We start from the raw sequence: 23513 nt of genomic DNA on the forward strand, positions 1-23513 counted from the left end.
CCTTCACTGGTTCTGATTTAAAGGAGAGGTAGAGCTGTGAATGAGGTATCAGGTAAAAGTCGGTATAAGTGAACAGCCAAAGAACATGGGCTGTTTCCAACACTGCGGCTTTGCTGGTGCAACAGAGCTTCCTCTCCCTCTCCAACATCTCCCCCCCCCACCAATGCCCTCAAAATCAGTTTGTGTGTGTGTGGGGGGGGGTGTTGGTGGACCACCCAGAGCTGATCTTGAGGGTGCATGGGGAGCAGAGGAAACAGAAGCCCGGTTGCTCCAGCAGCAGAACGCTCTCCCAGTGGAGTGTGGAATACCACCCCATTATTTCTTCCGACAAAGCTCTCACTTTAGGCAACGTTAAAAAAATCACAGTAAGGAGGTGTTCCCGCAAGTGACCAAGTAACTTAGCTGGCAAATACCGAAGCCAAAAAATGTACTGCAATGTTTGTGTGACTGTGCGTTGTATAAACCTTCATGCTGTCTTGTCTGTTGCTTGACAAGCCACTTAAAGAATCGGGATGAATTCCTGCCTCTTGGAGAAGAGGCTTTAGCTCTGAGGACTCAGAGAGATGACATCACACCTCTGTCTTCCTTAACCAGCCACAGACTGGTTTCTCCCTCTTTACGCAGCAAGGGCCGAGCCCAGGCTGTGCTCTCTGCATGTGGCGCTGACATATGTAATCTATATCAAACTCGGCGCAGGCCCCCAGGGGAGATGACCTTTCCCAAGCACAAAAGGCAGCAATTAGGGGAGAAGAGCTGCTGTCAGTCACATCCAGACACTCTCTCTCTTCCGCCACAGTGGTTCGCAGGCGCCATGTCATTTCCCCTTTCCAGACAGGCACTCGCTGCTACCGCTGCCGCATGTGCCCTCTGGGGCAATCAGGAGAGAAGGAAAAGCAAGGCTCAGCATTTGGAAGAGGATCGGTTTCTACAACCAGCAAAATAAAGTAGCGCCAGCTTTTCCTTGGCCTAGATACTCCAGGTTGCAGGAGGTTGTATCTTCGAAGTATTTTTTTTTTAAAAAAAACCATATATTTTAAAAATATCTCTCTCCTGAATATATGAATTGCATGAGAATATGGATCAGGCCATTGGCCCACCTAGTCCAGCATCCTGTTTATGCAGTGGCCAACCAGATGCCTGTGGGATCTGTTATTCAGAGGCATTCCTGTCTCCGCCTGTGGAGGGACAGCACAGCTTCCATCATGGCTAGTAGCTTTGGCTCTCCTCCTCCTCCATGCTCTCGGCATAAAGTCTAGGCTGAACTCTTCCTCCCTGTTGTGGTTTATGGGAATGGAGGTTTTTTGCTATAAGTGTTCAGATATGAGAGTTTCTCCATTCCCTCCTCACCAAGAGTGAGATTGTTCGGTCCCTAACTGCAGCTTGTCTAAATTGGCCTGGGAAGAGGGAAAGGGCCATAGCTCAGTGGTAAAGCATCTGCCTTGCATGCAGAAGGCCCCAGGTTCAATTCTTGCCATCTCCACGTAGGCGTCTCTCCGGTTTGAAACCCTGGAAAGACCCTGCCAGGAAGCTGGGAAGACCAATGGTCTCAGTATAAGGTTGATAAGACTACGGATATTCTCTAGTCTTTGGCTGCACATATCTTTCTGCTGTGATGTCTTGTTTTCTGCCGCTACCTGAATTTAGGGATACCTAAAGGGGGACGCGGTGGCGCTGTGGTCTAAACCACTGAGCCTAGGGCTTGCCGATCAGAAGGTCAGCGGTTCAAATCCCCGCGACGCGGTGAGCTCCCGTTACTCAGTCCCTGCTCCTGCCCACCTAGCAGTTCGAAAACACGTCAAAGTGCAAGCAGATAAATAGGTACCACTCTGGCGGGAAGGTAAACGAAGTTTCCGTGCGCTGCTCTGGTTCACCAGAAGCGGCTTAGTTATGCTGGCCACATGACCCGGAAGCTGTCTGCGGACAAATACCGGCTCCCTCGGCCTATAGAGCGAGATGAGCGTGCAACCCCAGAGTTTAAAGGGGGTATATAGGCAGTTTTGTGTTTAAATTATCTGTCATGTAAGCTGCATAGAGAACATTATGTTACGTGGGGCATACAAAAGATGTAGATGAATACCCAAGATTGTTGGTCTAGATGGCAGGGAGTGGGGGGATGCAAGGCACATGAGCTAGCTAAGGGGACAAGGGGGTACAGAAAACTTCCCACATGTGAAATCTCACTCACACAGGTTGCTCAAAAGTGTGTGTGTGTGGGGGGGGGGGGGACTCATCATCCCATATCCTGAAGAAAAGAGCCTAGTGCAGAATGTGAAAGAAGCTCCTACATTTTTTAGAAAAATCTACTTACCAGGTTTGTGTTATCATTGGAAATAAATAAAAAATGTAGGAAATGGTCAAGATTATGAAATTTACAAATTAGTGAGAACGATAAGCACACAAACATTCTTCTTGATTTGGGGCCCTTCAAAATGATTGATGGCCATTAAAAAGGGGACCAGTGTGAGAACCAAGGAAGCGTAATTCACATCTACCAGCAAATGGCAAAAGATTAAATGAGAACCCAGGAGCAAGCACACAGCAGTCTATTGGATGCAAAATAAGGTGTTTTTTTAAAGCTCTTTTAAAATGAAGTTGATGTCATCACTCATCCTCTGTTTCTGGGCCTCATTGGGACTCTCATCAAGATCATTTCTAAATCACACTGTTAGTAGTGAAAAATGGCTATTCAGGGCAGAAGGGATAATTCTGCGGGCCTCCTGCATAACCTATGCAAGGGAACATCTGGGGACATGGCATGAGCTGTCATTGTTTGGCAAACATTCCCTGTGTAACCATTATTCTTTATTTCCTGCCAGCTTCAGAGGCAGAGGAAGCCATTACTGCTGTGTTTAATTTAGAAACCATGAACTTCTCTGTAATAAATAACACTTAATTGGACCATATTCATTAGTACTGCTCTATGCTGATGCTTTCCTTTTGTGTGCTCATTCCATAATTGGAGAATGGGGATTCTGGGTTTAGTTTAACAAGGCCATTTGTGTCTTGAAGAACTATCGCAACAGGAAGGAAATAGCTGGTGGGTTCTTGCATTTGACCTCGGACATTCTTCTAGGGCAAGGCTGAGAAGTCATTTAGACACAATGTGAAGTAGTGATGGGACATGGCTTGCATAATCCCAGCTTTTCCCAATAGGAAAAAAACAAGCAAAGCAATCTGAACTATTTCCATCACTGATGAAGATTTTCTGAAAACATGCAACTCTCATTAGAGTGGACATTAAAGGGATAAGGAGCTATGCATGCAGTTTTGATTTGTGTACACATTTTTGTAAGTGACTTCTAATCTAATGCACGTCAGTATGTTATTTTTATTAGTATATTCATTTTTGTGCACCTTTCTCCCTAATATATGCATTTTTTGTAAACATTGGTTGGGGAACTGCATTCAGATAAGGGCAAAATTTGAAGGATGGCTGTGTTTTCTGGTTCTGACATTGTTTCGGAATTTGATAGATTTGGCTTCAAATGGGAACTGAACCAAACTTTTCCCCCAATCCCCTACCTGTAAGATTTCAAATGGGAATGGTTGCTTGAGGAACAATGATTGTTAATCAAGAAAGGATACTCCCTTCTTTGCTCTTCTCTTGGACACTCTCCATCCCTGGCAGAGCAGAGGCGACGCGTCGGAAGAGCTAAAGCAGCGTGCAGAGTGTACAGCAACAAAGGCAGGCAGAAGGATGGGTGAGGGAGCAAGAGAATAAATCATTAGTTCTTTCTAGTTTACATCTAATATGCAACTGAGAACAGTAGCAAAAATAGTTACAGTATGTGTGACATGAGTTAAGTAAGCCCCAAGCTTTCTTCCATTTATACATCTGCCCAAGCGAACCAGACCTGGAGCTACTCAGACTGGTTACTATCAGTAGAAAGGGGAAGCTGTTCCCTTGTGCCTCTGAAAACAATGGTTGCTATGACGTATAATTCCAACTTCCAGCCATGTGAAACAGGATGACTTGAAGACCAATTGCAGTCAAACCTTGGTTGTCGAACGTAATCCGTTCCGGAAGCCCGTTCAGCTTCCAAAATTTTAGAAAACCGAGGTGCGGCTTCCAATTGGTTGCAAGAGCTTCCTGTACTCAAGCGGAACCCGCGTTGGATGTTTGGCTTCCGAAAAACATTCGAAAACTGGAACATACTTTGAGGTTTACAGGTTTGGGAGCCAAAACGGAGCCGTTCAAGAACCGAGATTTAACAGTACCAATATGGGAGAAGGAGCAGCCAGATTGGGGCTCGGTGTCAAGGGAGCCTTTTAACCCTTTGATTCTGCCATGGTCATGATTGGACTTGCCCCAACACGTGCTAGTCACATTGGGAAGAAAGCTCCTATTGTGCAGGAGGCAGTTCTGATCATGACCACGGCAGAGGCAATAGGTTAAAGGCCTCCCTTCCTCCCCCATGCCACAGCCCCAGTTGGCTAGTCCCTCTCCCATATTGGTTATTCATTTATTTTTCCAATCTGCTATGCAGGTCACATCTCGTTTGACCTTGAGGAGCAACTGGTTTGCAGCCGAAGTTCCTGGAGAGAAATCAAAGGAAAATGAACTCTGCACAGACTTAACGGGCTGTAAATGCTCACCATGGTATTGTACAATTATATTCTGTTGCCACCTAGGGCTTCTTGATACATGACATTTCTCCCTAAATCAGGATAATCTAGCTTGCTAGCAACAATGATTTTTTTTAAAATAATTTTTATTATTTTCCAATACAAAAATACAATTATGCCAAATTTTCACAGATTTTCACAAATTTGATACTTTTTAGACTTCCTTCAGCTTCTCTGATGATTGTCAGATTGCTAGCAACAATGATAAAACAGATTCTTGTACCCCATTTGTGTGTGAAAAATGCATGTTTCATCCAATCTGCATGTGCCATGCAGGAGTCTGTAGCACACAAACTGGATCACGCTCTCCTCCTCACCCAGGAACAAAGGCACCTTACCTGTTTTACATTGTATCCTGTCTTCGCACTTGTCTCAATAAACATGACATTCAGTTCTTTAGCTCTCTGTTCCCCTTCTTCAATTGTTATCTGCCTAGGGTCAGACACACAGAAGAGGGGGAAATGGTAACTGTCTCAATGCAGCTGCAAAAGAGTAGGGAAATGGGTTGTGGCTCGAAAAGTGAAGTTGTAATAATGGCACCAAGCTGTGCCCTCATTCTTAACGATGCACAAGGGATTCAGAAAGGGTCAATAAAACAGGAGTTGTCACTCTAGGAGATCTGTTCCTATGGCAACAGTAGACAATGGAGCATCTCTACAGTATGTGGCTTATTGCCCTTTTGCAGGTTTCTCGTGTGTCTAAGAAGTTTAACCTTCTCTACCGGAAATTAATAGTCCTCCCCCTCTTCCTCATTATATGCATTTACCTCTTATCAGCAAGGTCTGTTTTGTTGCCCACTAACATGATGATGACATCACTTCCTCTTTCTGTTCTGACATCATCAATCCATTTGGATGTCTGCTGGAAGGAGTTGAGATCTACAAGGGAGAACAAAAACAAGGAAGGTGGGTATAAGACAAAGACCAGTCCTCCAAAACGGGCGACAGATTCTGATACTTTTAAAATAAGCAAGACTTCTGACATGAAGGGATGCTGGAGAATTCCAGTGAAAACAGAAAAGGAAGCAGAAATTATTGCAGCTCACTTTTGTCTGTAGTCAGGAATGGAAATCATTCAAGCAAATACAATGACAATTTTTTGCATAATTGGGGGTTTTGTGTGTGGAAGTTTGCAAATGATATGTAATTAATTGGAGGTTCTTTTTAATGCTCTTTTGACATTTCCTTTATGTTGAAATGTATGTAATTAACATCATTACACAACCTTTTCTCTTTTTAGGTTTATCCTTTCCTTATCTTTTCTTCCTTCTGACTTTGTTCTCTTATAGACTAAATAGCTGGTTTTTTCCAGCATATTATTAAAAAATAATAATTTGTAATGGGTATGTATTTTTGTATATCTTTGAATAAGTATCAATCAATCAATAGTTACATAACTTATATTACATGTTAAATAGTGGACAGCAAGACAAATAATGTAGTATTTGGCAGAAACCAAACTGCAGCAGAATGGAACCAGCACTGTCAGGGCATCTACTGAAGAGAATCCTACCCAAAGATGTATCTGCATCCAGGCTTTTACTGCCTGTTAATACCAGCTCCTGGCATCTCTGGTTACTGTAACTGTTAATGAAATTTTACTGTTGTTCTATTGCAGGAGTGGGGAACCTGTGGCCACCCAGATATTGCTGGGATCATCCCTCATAACTGGCCATGCTGGGAGGAGGTGACGTTCAACTGCATCTGCCGAGCCACAGGTTCCCCATCCCTGTTTTACTTAGTGTTCTATTTCGTTTTATGCTGTCGGCAGCTTTATTGTTCTGTCAATTGCTTTGGTGTTTCTGTGAAGTGAAAAGCAGCATACAAATAATAATTTAGATAAATAAAGAAGCCATGCCTCCTATCCACAGATGGCTCTCTGACTGCGCATCTCATTGGCAGCACTTTCAACTGATTCCCGCCCCCCCCCCCCGGCTCGCAAACTGTGACGGGAGGCATCCACACGCTGCTTTTTGCCTGCCCCTTCCTTGCATTTTGCCAGGAGAATCTGCTGCCAATTAGAGGCAGAGTTTAGTGTAGCTATAGCAACCGGAGCATAGGCAATCCATTAAACAGGAACATTTTAAATGAGCCACTCGGCTCAGACTCAGCCGCCTGCGTAGGTCTGACCCCTCTGCGACGGCTTCGGCTGCCTGAGCCAGCAGGGGCCACCAGAGGGAAGCAGATCCACTTTTCTGTCACTTTTCATTTCCTCTTACATTAATTGCAATAAAGAACATGGTAAGTCACAGCAAACAGCGAGAGGTGGCTGCAGAAAAGGTCAGAGTGTTCTTGTCAGAGTCGGGCTTCAGAAAGGCTTGAAATATTTTGCTCAGTGGCTCCTTTACCGAGGAGGCATTAGATTCCTCAGAAGTGAGGATCTGAGTGCTGCATGAGACCCAATGTGGTCCAAGGGCTGGAGCACCAGCTAATGGTCATGTCTGATGAGACTCGTGTTTCAAAACCTCTGGAGGGCACCTGGTTGGCTAAGGCTGGGTCAGTGTCTGATTACTGCTGCAAAGTCCTAGATTCAAATCCTCGGTCATGTAGTTTCCTGGTTGATCTCAGGCCAGTCACTTCCTCCCACCTTGCCTAGCTTAAAGGTAAAGGTAAAGGGACCCTTGACCATTAGGTCCAGTCATGACTGACTCTGGGGTTCCGGCGCTCATCTCGCTTTACTGGCCGGGGGAGCCGGCGTTTGTCCACAGACAGCTTCCAGGTCATGTGGCCAGCATGACTAAGCCACTTCTGGTGAACCAGAGCAGTGCACGGAAACGCCGTTTACCTTCCCGCCGGAGCGGTACCTGTTTATCTACTTGCACTTTGATGTGCTTTCGAACTGCTAGGTGGGCAGGAGCAGGGACCGAGCAACGGGAGCTCACACCATCGCAGGGATTCGAACCGCGACCTTCTGATCGGCAAGTCCTAGGCTCTGTGGTTTAATCCACAGCACCACCCACGTCCCTTGCCTAGCTTACCCACCCCCCAAACAGCCCAATGAGGGCCAAGGGTGCTATCCAACCCCCCAACCCACTGTGCTAGGTTTGTGTATGGACACAGCAGGGGTAGCCCTCCATTTGGAACAGTCCTGCCAACACAAAGCTCCCTGTTCCACCTGCCAAAAAGTGTAGGGAGGTAGATCTGGTGCTGGCGACCTGTCAGAATCCCATGGAAAGCCCTGAAAGAGCCATTCTGGGGGTGCGGAGGAGCTGAGGCAACCCAGGATCGCGTGGATCCTGAGCCAATCCCGCTGCTGTCACTTAACGGCCTCAGGTGTGATCTGGACCTGATTTCCAGGCCAGCTCCAGGCTGCCCCCAGCTTTTGCATGCCCTCCACTTAGCATCCCAGACAGGTAAGCAACAGGTTTGTGAATGTGGTGTGGTCTCGTCACTCTGCTACACCCCAGCCAGGGCTTGGATTGCTCTGTCGGTGCTTAGAGGTCTTGGAATGCCGAGAGGCTGTTGGGAAGGGAAAACAAAAAATCAGCAGGGAAGGGGGAATGGCATGAAGTCCATTTGGTATCCTGAACCATGGGCATACCACACTGCAACACTCTGCCACTGGTCCCACTCATTTCAGCCTATTCATAAAATAACTGGTTTGGCAACCTGAGTTATTGTGTACATAATAGGAGGTAGTATCTCTTCTTAAAAACAACAACATCCTTATTTATCAGGTAGGAACCAACATATAGAAAGTTAAGGTCTTATGCTTGGCATGGAAGCTCCCAGGAGCATTAGTCTGGCCACTGTTGGGCACAATCTGGTGGACTGAATAGTCTTTGTTCAAAACACTCTTTAAAAGATGCTCCTAGAGGTCTTTGGATGGCCTTCAAACAAAGCCTAGCCCTTGCATCCTCCTACAGGTGTACATCCATCTATCTATCTATCTATCTATCTATCTATCTATCTATCTATCTATCTATCTATCTATCTATCTAAAAAGGTAAAGGACTCCTGGATGGTTAAGTCCAGTCAAAGGTGACTATGGGGCTGTGGCGCTCATTTCCCCTTCAGGCCGAGGGAGCTGGTTTTGCCCACAGACAGCTTTCCAGGTCATGTGGCCAGCATGACTAAACCGCTTCTGGCGCAACGGAACACTGTGACAGAAACCAGAGCACATGGAAACACCGTTTATGTTCCTGCCACAGCAGTACCTATTTATCTACTTACACTGGCGTGCTTTCAAACTGCTAGGTTGGCAGGAGCTGGGACAGAGCAACGGGAGCTCACTCCATTGCGGGGATTCAAACCGCCAACCTTCCAATCGGCAAGCCCAAGAAGCTCAGTGGTTTAAACCACAGCGCCGCCTGCGTCCCTCTATCTATCCATCATCTAAAATAACTAACATTTAAGCAATCGTAAGTTAACTAGTTTGCTTAGTACAACATGCATTTCATTTGGCGATTGTTTACAAGACAGCAGAACAGGTTTCTTCATGTAAACTTCTGCAGGACAGGGGCAACTCCTTCAGAATGGAAGGTTCTACCATGGTGCAGAGAGACTGTGTGTGTGTGTGTGTCAGTACAGTACAGTACAGTGGTACCTCGGGTTAAGTACTTAATTGTTCTGGAGAGCCGTACTTAACTTGAAACTGTTCTTAACCTGAAGCACCACTGTAGCTAATGGGGCCTCCTGCTGCCGCTGCGCCGCCGGAGCCTGATTTCTGTTCTCATCCTGAAGCAAAGTTCTTAACCTGAAGCACTATTTCTGGGTTAGCGGAGTCTGTAACCTGAAGCATATGTAACCTGAGGTACCACCACTGTACAGGGTAGCAGTGGTTTATCCGTTTGTTACATCTTACACTGAGCCCATACAACAGATAGTCCTTAGCAGATGATATTGAGCAGCAATGGGCAGATACAAGGTCTTCCCATGCTTGCCCCACAGTCCAGCGCCTCCAAGCCTGTAACTCACTTGTGATGTCATAGACCACCACGGCTACTGTTGAGTCTCGAATGTAGCTGGGGATCAAGCTTCGGAATCTCTCCTGGCCGGCTGTGTCCCAGAGCTGCAACCGCACCTGCCGAGACGGGATCGGGAAGAGCGGCAGAGAGACATACAGTTAGGAGAAGAAACAGCCATTAAACACAGGAAGTCGGAAGGCTGAACGATGAACAGAGGGAGCATCCATTATCTGTTATGTCCCCTGAGAGTTGTCATTTTTAATAAAACAGCAACAACTGATTGCTCTTCATTCTTTATTCTAGCTTTCTGATTATATGAGGTGTGGAGAAATGACCATGTAATCCAGCATGGTGTATAGGCTAGCCCTTCCAAGGTGGGCATAAATCATGGTTGGGGAACTGGATCCAGCTGGTGGGCTAGATCCTGGCTTCCTCTTACTCCCAAACCCATGTCACTATGATATCAGAGGCAGCCTATAAACTAGTGGTGGCCTGCAAGCCTACTTAGTCCTGTAAGAGGTCCTAACCTGGCCCACAAGGCTTTTCCAGCCCAAGCCACACCTGCCTGTCCTCCACCTAGCATAACATATGACAACAGATTTGGGGGCAAGTAAAGGTAACACCTGGAAAAAACAAACCTAGCAGGCCCTGCTTCGGACCTCTATGCACATTTGATGGAATGGGTAGGGACAGTCCCATAGACGGCACAGCTGTATTTGCTCTGATATCCCCGTCATGTGTACTCAGTATACCTACGTACTTTGAGCACCTGAAAAAGGCTCTTTTGTAAAGCATATCTGGGAGTCTCGTGAACAAAAGGAAGAGTGCAGTAAAAGGAGGCAAAAGGCTACTGAGATGTAGATCAAAGGGAAAATGGGAAAGAGTAACAACTATGGGGTGGTTTCATCAAATCTTTGGAGTAGGCCACACTAGTCTCACTAAGGGGACACAACCCTGCTTCACTAATAAGGAAAAAACAACCAATGGCAGGTTGCATCCACTACAAAAAGATACAACTGACAGTAGATCTAACAAGGGTTGCTGACTCCCAATTGTTTAAGAACGATAATAACAAAAAATATTTCTTCTTCTTTCAAAATTAAGCTGTTAGAATTCCTGATCTGAAGCCACTCAGCTGTAGACCCCCATCATGTATACGCAGGTCGTTCTAGTGTATGGCTCCTGGTGGGACACAGTGTGTGATTGGCTGCACCCTTCTGACCATTTTGCACTTGGCTCTAGTTGGCGGACCTCGAAAGTGGGTCCTGCCTACACTGCACGTTTCCAGCCCATGGGCTACTCTGGAGTTTTGAAAAGTGTAGTCTAAATTTCCTTCTACAATTCCAGGTCTAAGGCTCAGCCACATGGGACACAGCTGAGTCCTATACTTTCATCCTTCATGGCCTTTCTGTTGAGGCTGCCAGAAAAGGATTTAAAGCTTGTATTTCCATAGTATCTTGGAAGGCTTCTGGAATCTGGAATGTTTTGGAACCTTTCCGATGTGGAAAGGCCTTCAGCCACATGGACTGGATTTTTGAGGGGCATCTGAGGCCACGAAATTTGCATTAACACCCATCAAATTCTGCATTGAGGGTGAGAAAAAGAGGTGTGCAAAAGACTAAGGTGCCTTCTTGGACAAAATTGGTTTGGTTGCTTGTAATCTACTCCGCAGTTCATTTGGCTTCAGTATTTTGCCTCAGTTCCAAATCACACACAACTGATTTTGGATATCTTTTGGGGAAGAGATGAGGTAAATGAAGAGACCTGTTTCTATTTCTGCTGCTGGGTCAGAAACAAACCCATGGAAGGCCTAGGGAAATCTACCAGTGCGGCTTCATCTCTCCACCCCCCACGTCCCTAAATCACTCAGCCTGTGGCTTTCATTAGAGCAATTGGAAAGGCTTGGAAACAACCCATTAGGCCTGAGATGGATGTTGGAGAGTACATTAACACTGCAAGAGATAGTTAGCTGCTACTTATTAATGCAGCAGCTGCCGCTTCCCCCTCTCATTAGAGCCAACTCCCATCTGCACTGACATTGGGTTATCCTTGCACAAAGTCCCCCCAAAATCTATAAATCAAGACCTTTTTTGTTTTACAGTGGGTTCCCCCCCCCCTTCCAATGCCATTTCCGAGAAAACAAGAGAAATGGCAAAATGCAGGCACTTAGGAAGGTCTTCCTAGCAGAGAGGATGATTGCCTGTCCTTGAAGAGACTGCTAGTCACAAACTTCCTGGCTCAAAGGAGAGAAAGCAGGCCCACTGTGGCTGCACGTTCCTGGCTTATAAGGGAAACAGCACAAAATCACACCCTCTCTGCCTGGTGAGCTATGGCGGTCAGAGTAGACAATACAGGGGTAGCTGGATAAATGCAGAAAGCCCTGGTAAGTGGTGCAACCCCTTTCCTGTCTGGCCCGTCTGAGGCAATAAAGAGTGCGCCTGAAATTAGATCACCAGGCTCTGCCAAAGTGATGGAAGAAAACAAGAAGTGCTTCAGTATGAAAAAGTGTTCTCTGGAAATAGTAAGGTTGAAAACCTCCAGGATGGGGGCATGAGGGCAAATGAGGGGTGGGACAGCTTAGTCTCGCTGCTCAGAACTAGGATGGAGCTAATGTACATGAACTCTTGCCTGCATGCTACTCTATGTCCCAGTGTGCTCAGTGCACACAATGTTAGCTACAATCCTGCATGTATGGTGCAATATCCTGTATGTATGCTGTCATTTCTCTGAAAATACTGCATTTTGATTCATTTTCCCATTCCAAATTGAGAAAAAGCTGCATTTGAAGCTGGCAACACGTACAAAGCCTCAGCCATCAGTATGACAGTTTATCAGTGTAGCTTCAAGCCTCTGAACTCTGATTTAGCTGGGCTGGTGGCCGGGAATAAATTACGGTAAGGTATCGTGGCCAAAAATACATGAGACTTGTGGCCAGCTAATATATATAATATAAAACTGTTTTATATTAGTTCCAGCTCCTCTTCACACATCTGAGAGCATGTTATCTATAGAATATTATGACGGACAAGGACAAGCCCCATGCAGAAATGTCTGACTCCAACCCTCCTTAAAACACCCATTTTTGACATGATGCTCTGGGAAAAGTAAGGCAGCATGCAGATATGAAAGAGCAGAGGCAGATTACTCCCTTATCAGTTTGGGCAAATCAGAACATGGGTTTGGTTCAAAAAGTCCCCTCTGCGTTCGCCCATTACTTCTGACTGAATACGTAGCTTGGGAATGTCAGGTCCTCAGCAACTCCTGGCACTTACTGTCCGGTCTTCCAAGTACATGGTTTTAGATAAGAAGTCAATTCCAATTGTAGCCTATATAAAAAAAGAGGAACGGCATAAGAATTAGTAGATAGTCTGGAACAAAATAATTTTTAAAATTACACAGTGACTGGTGTCCACAGAACCACTTCAAGAGCTCTCAGTGACTTGAGAGGGATTTGTCTACCTTTAAATGGTAGACCCCGTCTTCATGCCATGGAACAGACTGCTTCAGAAGGTCCCTTCAGTTTCAATTGCATTGCCGTGTTGCATGGGAAGTTGCCATTCCAAGAAATAGGGGTCCAAAGTTTGCTTGGTGTTGGTAGTGCTAGTTGCACCATCTTTCAGATCCCATCTCACATGTGCTCAGTGAAGTTGTTCTAGTGGACTGAGGGCTTATCCATGCTTCCTCTTCTCCTGCTGCTTTCCCCCAGGGTAAACCACTTTTTTAGCACTCAACTGGAGCAAACAGCAATTCAGGTTTTCCTCCAGATTGCCATTTCTTCTGATCTTTTGCTAGAGAACGGGTTTTTTCTTGGGGAAGGAGTGGGGCAAGGGGGAAACTGCTCTGAAACATGCTTTCTAGAGCCACTGCATGAGGAAAATGGGTGAGCCCTGATGGTGGCCCTCTCAGCTCCCTTGCACTGATTTTAAATACAACAACAGTCATGGTGCACAACGTGTTTCTGTACAGCCTTACCACCATTTCTCTGCCATACAGAGTGCCATTCACAAGCTTCCCCGTTTCCTAGGCTTCTGCCTTACTCAAATGTAATAAGCAATGGCACCAATATTTGAACATCCTTTTAAAAAAATTATTTTGCCACACCGACTATTCACAGTTCTCCAAGAGTTGACAGAGAGCCAAAAGGGCTTTCCCACCATAGATGTTTTTGGTATTTTCTCTGTGTTTCCATAGAACTGGAACTCTAGAACACTGGAATGTCATCCAGGAATGAATGCATAGGCTGAAACAGTGGTGGGGAAATCAGACCATCTGGATGTTCTTAAACACCAACTCCCATCAGCTCTAGCTAGGTCAGGGACTATGCCAGCTTGGAACCAGTTTACTTGAAGAATCGCCTTCCACTCAACCACTCCAATGTACAGAACTGGAACTTTTACAAATGTCACATAATATTGGTTCTGCACTTGTAAGGAATCAATCTTTTAGCACAGCAGCACTTACAGTCTGGAATTCCCTGCCTATTGGCATTAGTCAGACACCCTCGATGTTCTGTTTTGTGGCACAGGATCAAAACTTTTTTGGTTTTGCTTAGGCAAGTCTTTCTAGATTAAGTTGGCATGTATTTTAATGTGTAAATTAATTTCACAGTGTATATTTTCGGTGTACATAATTTTTATTAAATTTTCTGTTTTACAATTTAAAGTATTTTTTTTGTAAAATATACAGGGATTTATGATATGTAAAATGAACCATGGAAAGAGAAGAATGGAAGTCATTGATATCTTAAGGATATAAAAATGAGTACTTCAAATCAATGTATCTTTTCAAACTACTGGTATTATTTATATTTTGACTTTTTAAGGCTAACTTGTTTTCTAATGGACAACAAACAAATGAATAAATTCAATTCAATAAAATAAAATAACTTGCCTTACCTCTGAACTACAATATCATTAGTGGTGAAGGCGGTGTTGTTTTACTGAGAGATATGAGGGACCTCTGAACAGCCACGGCGATTAATGAATAGTGTTGCTGACACACTAAGGGATACTTTGCTCTAAAATGTACCCAGCATGGCAAATTGGGTGAAAAATCTCATTGTGGTTTTGCATGGTATATAAATGCTAGCCCCTTTTTACTACCCAGGTTTACATTGGTTTCCAACCAAGGACGGAAATTCCAGCAGGGCATATTACAGATGAGCTCTTGTGCCCCATGGCTGCAGAGCTGACCATTGTAATTAAAAGGAGCTGTCTCCAGAGCTCAGCCATTGAAACACTCACAGCTCTGGGAGTTTGGATTTCAAGTCACATCTGCTGCTGGCTTTAGTTGATTAATCAAACAGTATGTGCTGCAGTCTGCTAGGGGGCATCCTCTCCGGAGGGAACTGGCCAATATTTAAAAAGCAATGCAGCACTGGCTCTATAGAGTCTATATAGTTAGCCCTGCACACTCAGCCGAGCTCGGCTAAGTGCTTGGGAATGCGAAAATAAGAGAATCTATCCATCTTCTACTGTCAAAACCACACTCGGTTATGTGCTGCTGAGCGGTCCAATTCAGACATCTGGGAGCGCCTTCTCAATTACAAGTGTCACAGCAGAAAAAGCAAACAGATGGAATCCAAATTTCTGCACATCTACATATGTACAGCAGCCACAGCATCCCACCTCATTCCATCCCTGTCCTTTGTTGCTGTTGAAAAGCTACATTTTGGCACAGCAAATTAGAGAGGGAAAACAAAGGTGAAACTGCCAATTTCTACACAACTGAGAGTGGGGTGAGGGGAACAGCATGAGAAGTCGAGGCCAAAAGGGTTACATTCCTGCTTCTTAGACCTTCTGCCCACTGCTGCAAATCTATCCCAGGCAAATGGAGTTGCATTTCAAGGTGCTCAGTGCTTGCCTAGCTCGACTTCGACAAGCTTCCATGGCAACAGTTAGTCTGGTCAGCATGAATACTGGGTAGCTGCACATTCTCTCACCTAAATATTAATGCTTGTCTTATTTACATTCTAATAGAGGACAAAAATTTGACTTTGGTGCCTGATAATACGAGCGATGAGCAGCATGGCAGTTAGACCTTGATATATAAGAGGAGGGTCTAGATCAGTGTCTAGAACATCCATATTATCAGGACTTGATAGACACCAATCTAGAACTTCCCCTTATATAAAAGATCTAACTGCCATGCTGTTCACCCTGCCGCCCATTGAGAGATTGCCTCCTCAAAGGACTATCTCTGACAAGATGGCAACAGAAGGTTTGGGATATGGCTCTTTCTGAGCATCTACAACACAGAAGGCCAAGCAAAAAAACCAATCATTTTGAGAAAGTACGGTCCCCATATATCAGCCATGTAAACAGAAGTGATGTGAATCTAAGACTCTGGGCTTATTCACAAGAGGCTGTCATGGATAGCTGAAGCCTTGGCGATGTAGTCACTGATTCAGCTATTCCACCCTGCCCTCACTCAATTTGTTTTCTTATATGTGACTGGTATAAGTATATTAAGACTTTACAGGGTTTTGCTGGAATTGATCAATGCTATTTTACTATAAAATCAATAAAATATATCTCAAACCTTTAGTGAAAACCAAACAGAAAGAAGAGAGAAGGACAATGTGACAAGTGTATAAACAGCAGAAGGAAGATATCCTCCTTGAAACTTAAGGAAGTCCCTAACGCACCCTTCCTCAGGCTGATGCTTTACAAATATTTTACACTACAGTCCCCATCACCCAACTATTGCCCAGGCTGGCTAGGGCTGAAAGGAGTTGTGATCCAAAACATCTGGGGAAGCTGCCCTAATCCCCCATTCTGAAGCCAGATCCGAACAGAGCCTTGGAAGATACAGGAGAGCTGGAATCTAAAAATCTGTGGGTGGATTGTACTGAATTTGGATTCTTGGGGATCCCAGCTTTACTTTTAATCAACCCATTTTCCCTGCGAATGCTCTGAGAGTGCTCAGATGATGGAGAAAATGCTCTCTGGTAGGAGCACTGAGGGCCTGCGATTCCAGAGAGCAAGGAAAGGGCTTCAGGGGTCCTTGTATTGATTTGCTTCACCGCTGTCTGAAGGGGGATTGAGTGGGATTTAAGAAAGAAAGATGTGTGGAAGCCAGGAAGCCAATTAAGCCCAGTATCCTGCACCACGCAACTCCCATCAGAAAAGCAAATAACCTTTTGAATTTGAAGACCCCTGAAGCTCAGTGGTAGCAGACACTTGAAAAGAGGGGAAGAGAAACACAACAACAAAAGGGCTGTGGAAGGCCAATGGGAGATGGATAAGAATGAAACTAAATCATTCCTCTGCACTGCTGAAGTGGAAAGAGGATGGGAGGAAGAGAGGCTAGACACGTTTGCTCGCCATCACTTCCGTACAGCAGGTTAAAGGCAGCTGTGGGGAACAGGATTTGACTAGCAGATCATAACCTTCTCTACCACTTTAGGCCACTTTGACAGGTGGGCAGGGCTGCCGACTTGCCTGACGTCATTTTGACACCTGGTGATAATTTCAAAGGGGCTTGCTATCAGTGCTAGTCAGCTGATTGGTGCTGACAGCAAGCCTGGCTTTGTCTCTTTTCCTCTGTACACTGGTCTGCAGAGGAAAAGTGTCAGTTTGAAGGTGTATTTTAAATCCAAAACCATGCCTGCAAATGGATGACTTAAAAGTGGTGAGCTATCAGTGCCAATCAGCTGACTGGCACTGACAAAGCCATTTCTGACCCCATGGGGGAAGAGAGGGGGTTGCGGTCTTGCCCCTCCCCCAAGCGCGGGGGCTGGCCTGCTGCCCCCGCGAGAGTTGGGGGAAGCCCTGGGCGTGCCTTCCACCCGTCCGCCAATCGGCCGGCTGGGGGAGGCGTGGCCTTGGCATACTTAAGGCCAGGCACGCCCAGGGACCACCCTCTTTACTCTTTCTTTGGTGCTCTACGCGTGGGCGAGGTGGCCTGCGAAGGAGGGGGCACCCACTCGCAGAGGGGTGTGTTAATGAGTGATCTGACCCTCTCTGGAGACGACCTCATTGTCCGGGTGCGGAGCTCAAAGACGGATCAGCAGGGCAAGGGGGCCCTAATTCGGCTCCCAGCAGTTCACAGTAAAGGCCCCTGTCCAGTGAGGGATACGCGGCGTTTCTTGTACCTGAGGCCGAAAGGACCCGGCCCACTTCTGTTGCACGCAGATGGATCCCCCCTGACTAGGCATCAATTCACCAGGGTGATGAGGTCGGCATTGTCGGCATGTGGTTTACCGCCACTCGAGTTTGCAGCCCATTCCTTCCGTATTGGAGCGGCCACCGCAGCGGTGCACATGGGGCTTTCCACCGAAAGGATAAAAGAATTGGGGAGGTGGAAATCTAATGCGTATAAGGCTTATGTCAGAAACAATTTATGACTAGGACTGCTACCCCTGACCTCTGTTCCCCTGTCCATTTACCTTGCAGATCCCAGGAGAGTGCGCATTTGGTTGGTGGGCCACAGTATTGTTCACTGGGCCAGGAATCGTGCCTTGAGTTCTGGAATGGGCAGCAACTTGAGTTTACCTGCTAACGTGGAACTGGTTTGGATAGCGCGTAGAGGGATGCGCTGGAGTGAATTCAAACCAGTGGTGATGGCGAGGGCCGCGGTTGATGGGCCGCCCGATGCCCTGGTGATTCAGTTGGATTCCAGGAGAGTGCGCATTTGGTTGGTGGGCCACAGTATTGTTCACTGGGCCAGGAATCGTGCCTTGAGTTCTGGAATGGGCAGCAACCTGAGTTTACCTGCTAACGTGGAACTGGTTTGGATAGCGCGTAGAGGGATGCGCTGGAGTGAATTCAAACCAGTGGTGATGGCGAGGGCTGCGGTTGATGGGCCGCCCGATGCCCTGGTGATTCAGTTGGGTGAGAATGATCTGGCTTACCGTAAAGCCATTGATCTGAGATGGAACATTTTCGACGATTTGTCCGAGCTGGTGGCAACATATCCAAATATCACTATTTTATGGTCCTCGTTGCTGGAGAGGAGGACATGGCGGGATTGTGCAAGCCCAGTGGGGGTCAACAAGGCTAGGAAAGTTTTAGAGCGGGCAGTTGGACGTAGAGTGGCAGCCCTGGGCGGGTGCGTCATAGGGCACCCAGGCATTCAATTCAGCAACGAGGCCCTCTATAGAAAGGATGGTGTGCATCTTTCTGATGCTGGAAGCGATATTTGGTTGGATGACATTATGTCAGGGATTAGGAGTTGGTTGCAGGTTTGAAGGTATTGGCGGCGAGCTCCGCTCGGGTGGCGGTTAGGCATTGGCTGGGGGTTCAATTGTTATGCAAATGGATCGGGGGGAAGGTACGCCATCACCTTCCCCAAGAAAAGGGGTAGTCCGGTAAAGGACTCCGGGGGGCGTTGTCTTGTCCGAAACCTGGGAAGGTAAGGGCCTCCGGCACGCCCCCGAGCGGTGACACCCGTGGGATCCTAGTTGGCGTACTTCAACAGGACCCCCCACGGTTCGTGTTAACCCATCCCGGTCACCATGCCGGGTAGTGGATAGGTGCCAATGCCTAAGGCCAATACCTTCAATTCTCTAATCAATAAAGTTGTGGCCTTTTCATGCCCAATTAACTTAATCAACGTCTCCTGTGTCTTTATTTCTGGGGGGGGAGGGGTATTGACACGCAAAGCCATTTCTGACCCCATGGGGGAAGAGAGGGGGTTGCGGTCTTGCCCCTCCCCCAAGCGCGGGGGCTGGCCTGCTGCCCCCGCGAGAGTTGGGGGAAGCCCTGGGCGTGCCTTCCACCCGTCCGCCAATCGGCCGGCTGGGGGAGGCGTGGCCTTGGCATACTTAAGGCCAGGCACGCCCAGGGACCACCCTCTTTACTCCTGGCCAGCTGAGAGGTTTTCCCATCCCACCCACCCTTAGGTATAGGTTAGCTTAGGTAGATATGACCTTGCTATGGACTTCGGTTGGTCGCCGCAAGGGGCCTGGTAGGAATTTTTCCAAGTTGGCGAACTTACGGCCTTTTGGTTTTTTCGCCTACCTCGTAGCAAACGTCACAACTTTCTTCAGTATTGGCGGTTAGGCATTGGCTGGGGGTTCAATTGTTATGCAAATGGATCGGGGGGAAGGTACGCCATCACCTTCCCCAAGAAAAGGGGTAGTCCGGTAAAGGACTCCGGGGGGCGTTGTCTTGTCCGAAACCTGGGAAGGTAAGGGCCTCCGGCACGCCCCCGAGCGGTGACACCCGTGGGATCCTAGTTGGCGTACTTCAACAGGACCCCCCACGGTTCGTGTTAACCCATCCCGGTCACCATGCCGGGTAGTGGATAGGTGCCAATGCCTAAGGCCAATACCTTCAATTCTCTAATCAATAAAGTTGTGGCCTTTTCATGCCCAATTAACTTAATCAACGTCTCCTGTGTCTTTATTTCTGGGGGGGGAGGGGTATTGACACACAACGAGTCCTGCTTGCCAAGGCACAATTGAGAGTGTATGTTAAACTCCTGATTGTTCCTCTTACCTGCCCCACACCTGACGTCACATATGTCATCAGATGTGGGGCAGATGGGTGTAGGCCATAGGAGGGGTGTTCCCAGCTACCCCAACCTTTGCCCTTGAAAACCTTATAAGGGAGAGGGACTGGGAGGGGTGTTTCTAGGACTAAGATGGAACTGTAAAGCTTCCTTATTATTTTTGTTATTGGATGCTGCATGTTGTTTAAGTAATCTTATTATATTTATAGTATTGAAATGTGGGTTTTTAATATGTTATATTTTTGTTTTGCTGTGTTATTATGAAATTGTTTTTGTAGTGTTTGTTTGAAATGTATCCCTATTCCTTTGTTGTAAGCTGCTTTGAGCATTTTGTGGGTGGGGGGAGGAGAATGGCAAACAAATAAAGTGAATGAATGCATTGGTTGGGGGAAATTTGGCCCATGGGCTGGAGGTTCCCCACCTGAAGGAAATACACATCAGAAGAGCAAACATAGAGCTCTTTATATGAAAATATTCAAAATCTGAAACCAGAACATCCAGGTTCTGCATAGTGTAGAAATTAGGCAATTCCTTATACATTTTTTCATTTAGTATAAGTAATTTCCTTCTGCTAATTGGGGAGATGGGACATGGTTCAGCCACTGAGGGTCCACCCCATCTTGGCCTCTTTTGTCTTCAGGAGACTTCACCAGGCATCACCTGCACATATTAAGATTATTTTTGCAATCTTAAAGGCTTAGCCTCCCCACCCCCTTTTAAAATGAAACTTTGGATTTCCCAGTTGCTGATTTGTAGTCCAAATACCAGCTCAGAGTCAGCTAGCAGGGAAGGAACCAGTCAACGCACAGACATCTAGAACTAATCTCAGCATCTCTCTGCAAAACTCAGAATTCAAAGGCACCAAATGAAGCATCTTGTCCAACTCCCTATCCCAGAACAAGGCATCCTGTCTCTAAAGCTTCCTCACTGTTGAAAAACGTCCTGGAACTGGGGAAAGATTATGAGTCTTACTAACTTACAGTGCAGCCCTAAACAGGTCTATTCAGATGTGAATCCTACTGAATTTAATGGGACCGATTCTCAGGTTAGTGGCATTTAGACTGCAGCCTTAAGGAGCTAACACACAGTGAGATCCACTGTAACACAGTGGTTAAGGGCAAAGGCTATGAGCGAAAAAGCTTTTAGTGTCTATCTAGTGCATTTACTCATGTATATGCTCATATGCCAGGGCTCACATGTATGCCAGATGCTGGAGATTAACAGCAGGGAATGGCTATTGTCAACTGGCTCTGCTTATGAGCATCCTAGAGGCATTTGTCTGGCCACCACTGCTGGTACACACATGCTGCATTAGTCAGACTAGCACGACAATTCGTGTGTGAAATCCCTGCCAGATGAGATCAGCGTCAAAATGAGCCTAAGCTGGAACCGTTTGAAGACCCCGTTCAAGAGTTCTTTTTGCATTAACCTTCCTTAAGCAACAGGAACAGGCATTTTCAAACACAAGTCGTCGAGAGACTCCTGCTTTGATTAGTTTGCGATGCAAAAATGTCAGGCCGATATTGGGCAGGAAACTCATTCAACATTGCAAATGGCCCATCGCTGCTTTCCCTTCTACGTTTAAACGAGAATATATATAATAATGCCTTGCCCTTCAAGGCCAGACCTTATCAAGATGTCTTACGAAACAGACATCCAATGCAATGCTCAGATTTAAAACATGGGCAAAATATGGTCCTCTGCAGGCATTCTGAATTAAATAGTAAATATGTGAAGGATGGTGGTGTGGAGATTCATGCACTAGTTTTTCTGCACTTCAGATATAAACTCCAATAGTCATTCCTTCTTCCCAATCAACACTGGGAACTGTAGTTTGTTGGGGTGGGCTAGACCTCTCTAATGTAGAAAGCACTGGGTCTCCTGATACCAGCATTGCTGGGAGGGATATAGGGAGTGTTATGTACTGAAGTTCTCACCCTGGGCCAGCAGGGGGATACTGTAGATAGTTATGCAAATAAGGGATCGAAAGTGACTTTCAGTGATTGGATAGTTTTAGAAAATTGTTACAGTTACGTTGTACTGGAGCTCTATATAAGCAGGCTGACTGAACCCTTCAGTTCAGTTCTGTTCTGGCCTGTGAATAAACAAGAGCTGTTTGAAGAATCACTGTGTCGTCTGATATGTTCACCCACAACTTAACAGGGAGGTTCCCAAATTTCAGTTTTCCAAATGAAACTAGCAACTAAAGGTGAGGCGGCAATGCAAAGAAACTGGGCAGGGACCTAAGGTTTGGGAAAAGAGCAGACCCTCCCCGTTGTGCTGAGTGTGCAAATGAGAACCCAAAGTAGGTTGCTGCTTCTCTCTTTCCCTGGCCAGGAGATGGAAGGAGCAATAAATGAAAAGGTGGAGAAAGATCTGAGGCTTTTTTTTTTTTAATGTGAGGGGGAAGAATTTGGGACTCTAAGTGACAAAGTGAGAAGCCGTGATGGATTAAGGGTTTTGTGATGATGGTGGCATTTTCGGGGCACTTGGAGACTACATTATCAATGTCTGAACTGGCCTGAGGCAGCCAAAAAAGAAATAACACATTTAATGGGGAGATTAGATATTTCAGGTTGTGTCTACTTTATTAGGCTTTAGGATATCCTTTCCTTGAATCCTACATGCTTCCTCCTTTATGCCAACCACTTGCTAGCTTGACAGACACGAAGCACACATAGCATGAAATAAAAACTCTTCCTCTCCAAATACACTGGGCATGGGAAATATTATACTTTTGCAAAGTCATTTGCTGGTCACCAGTAGCAACCAGGCAAGAAGGAGCTTTTGGAAAGGTGGAAGAGAATTCTTGAGTGCAGAGATATTACTTTTTTTTTTTTGTAGGGCCCAAGAAGGCTATCGTGGAAATTGCAGCAGTCTTTAACGAGAGAATCCGTCTCGTGTGCTCATGCAGTGCTGCTCCTGTGATGCATTTTAAATTGCTTGTCAAGAGGTGAATGGGGTGTTTGTTTACCTCACTAAATTGCAACACTGACTGAGTCAGGTGGCTCTTTAAGCCCAATGCAGGAGAGGAAATAATTGCTGAAGGCCAATCACCTTTTAGCCTGAATGGAACGTGTTCCGTTTCAAATCGTAAACCATAAGAGTGCTGCTGCAGGAATGGCATCCTTCTGGGAGGTGATGAACGTGCTCCCCAACCCAGAGATGAACAAAAACAACACTCAGGGGGGAAATGGAAGTGAAGTGGGCAATTAAAGCAGCTTTCCCAGCTTCTCTGAGTGACTGTGCTCCCTTCTAAGTCAGTGACAGCACCAGAAAAAAGAGAGAATTCTCTGTTAGAGATTCCTATTCTCCCATGTTAGAAATGGTAGAATATGGGGCAGAAGCTGTAATATTATAACCAGGAAACCTAATGCAACAATCCCCTTTTCTGAATGCACCCTTAGTTTCCCACAATGCTCCTGGCTTAGTGCCACACTGGGATGTTGTGAGAAACTGAAAAGGTGGAAAGACCCAGTTGCCCAAATCTGCTTGGAGTGCTGCTGCTGCCACTGCTGCTGTAACC

The 23513-nt window shown here is 46.1% G+C and overlaps 1 protein-coding gene across 1 annotated transcript in view; it reads right to left on the reverse strand.

Moving 5' to 3' along the window:
- The window catches only part of RAB6B (RAB6B, member RAS oncogene family), a 65938-nt gene that overhangs the window by 5405 nt on the left and 37020 nt on the right, over nt 1-23513 (reverse strand). The window contains exons 3-7 of the mRNA XM_081910630.1: nt 12805-12858; nt 9543-9648; nt 5393-5504; nt 4965-5058; nt 3586-3652 (exon numbers count right to left, since the gene is read on the reverse strand). Coding sequence (XP_081766756.1) covers nt 3586-3652; nt 4965-5058; nt 5393-5504; nt 9543-9648; nt 12805-12858 — 433 coding nt within the window. The remainder of the gene's footprint in view (nt 1-3585; nt 3653-4964; nt 5059-5392; nt 5505-9542; nt 9649-12804; nt 12859-23513) is intronic.

The sequence above is a fragment of the Podarcis melisellensis genome (genome assembly GCF_964234715.1).
Source record: "Podarcis melisellensis genome assembly, chromosome: 5".
Lineage (NCBI taxonomy): Eukaryota > Metazoa > Chordata > Lepidosauria > Squamata > Lacertidae > Podarcis > Podarcis melisellensis.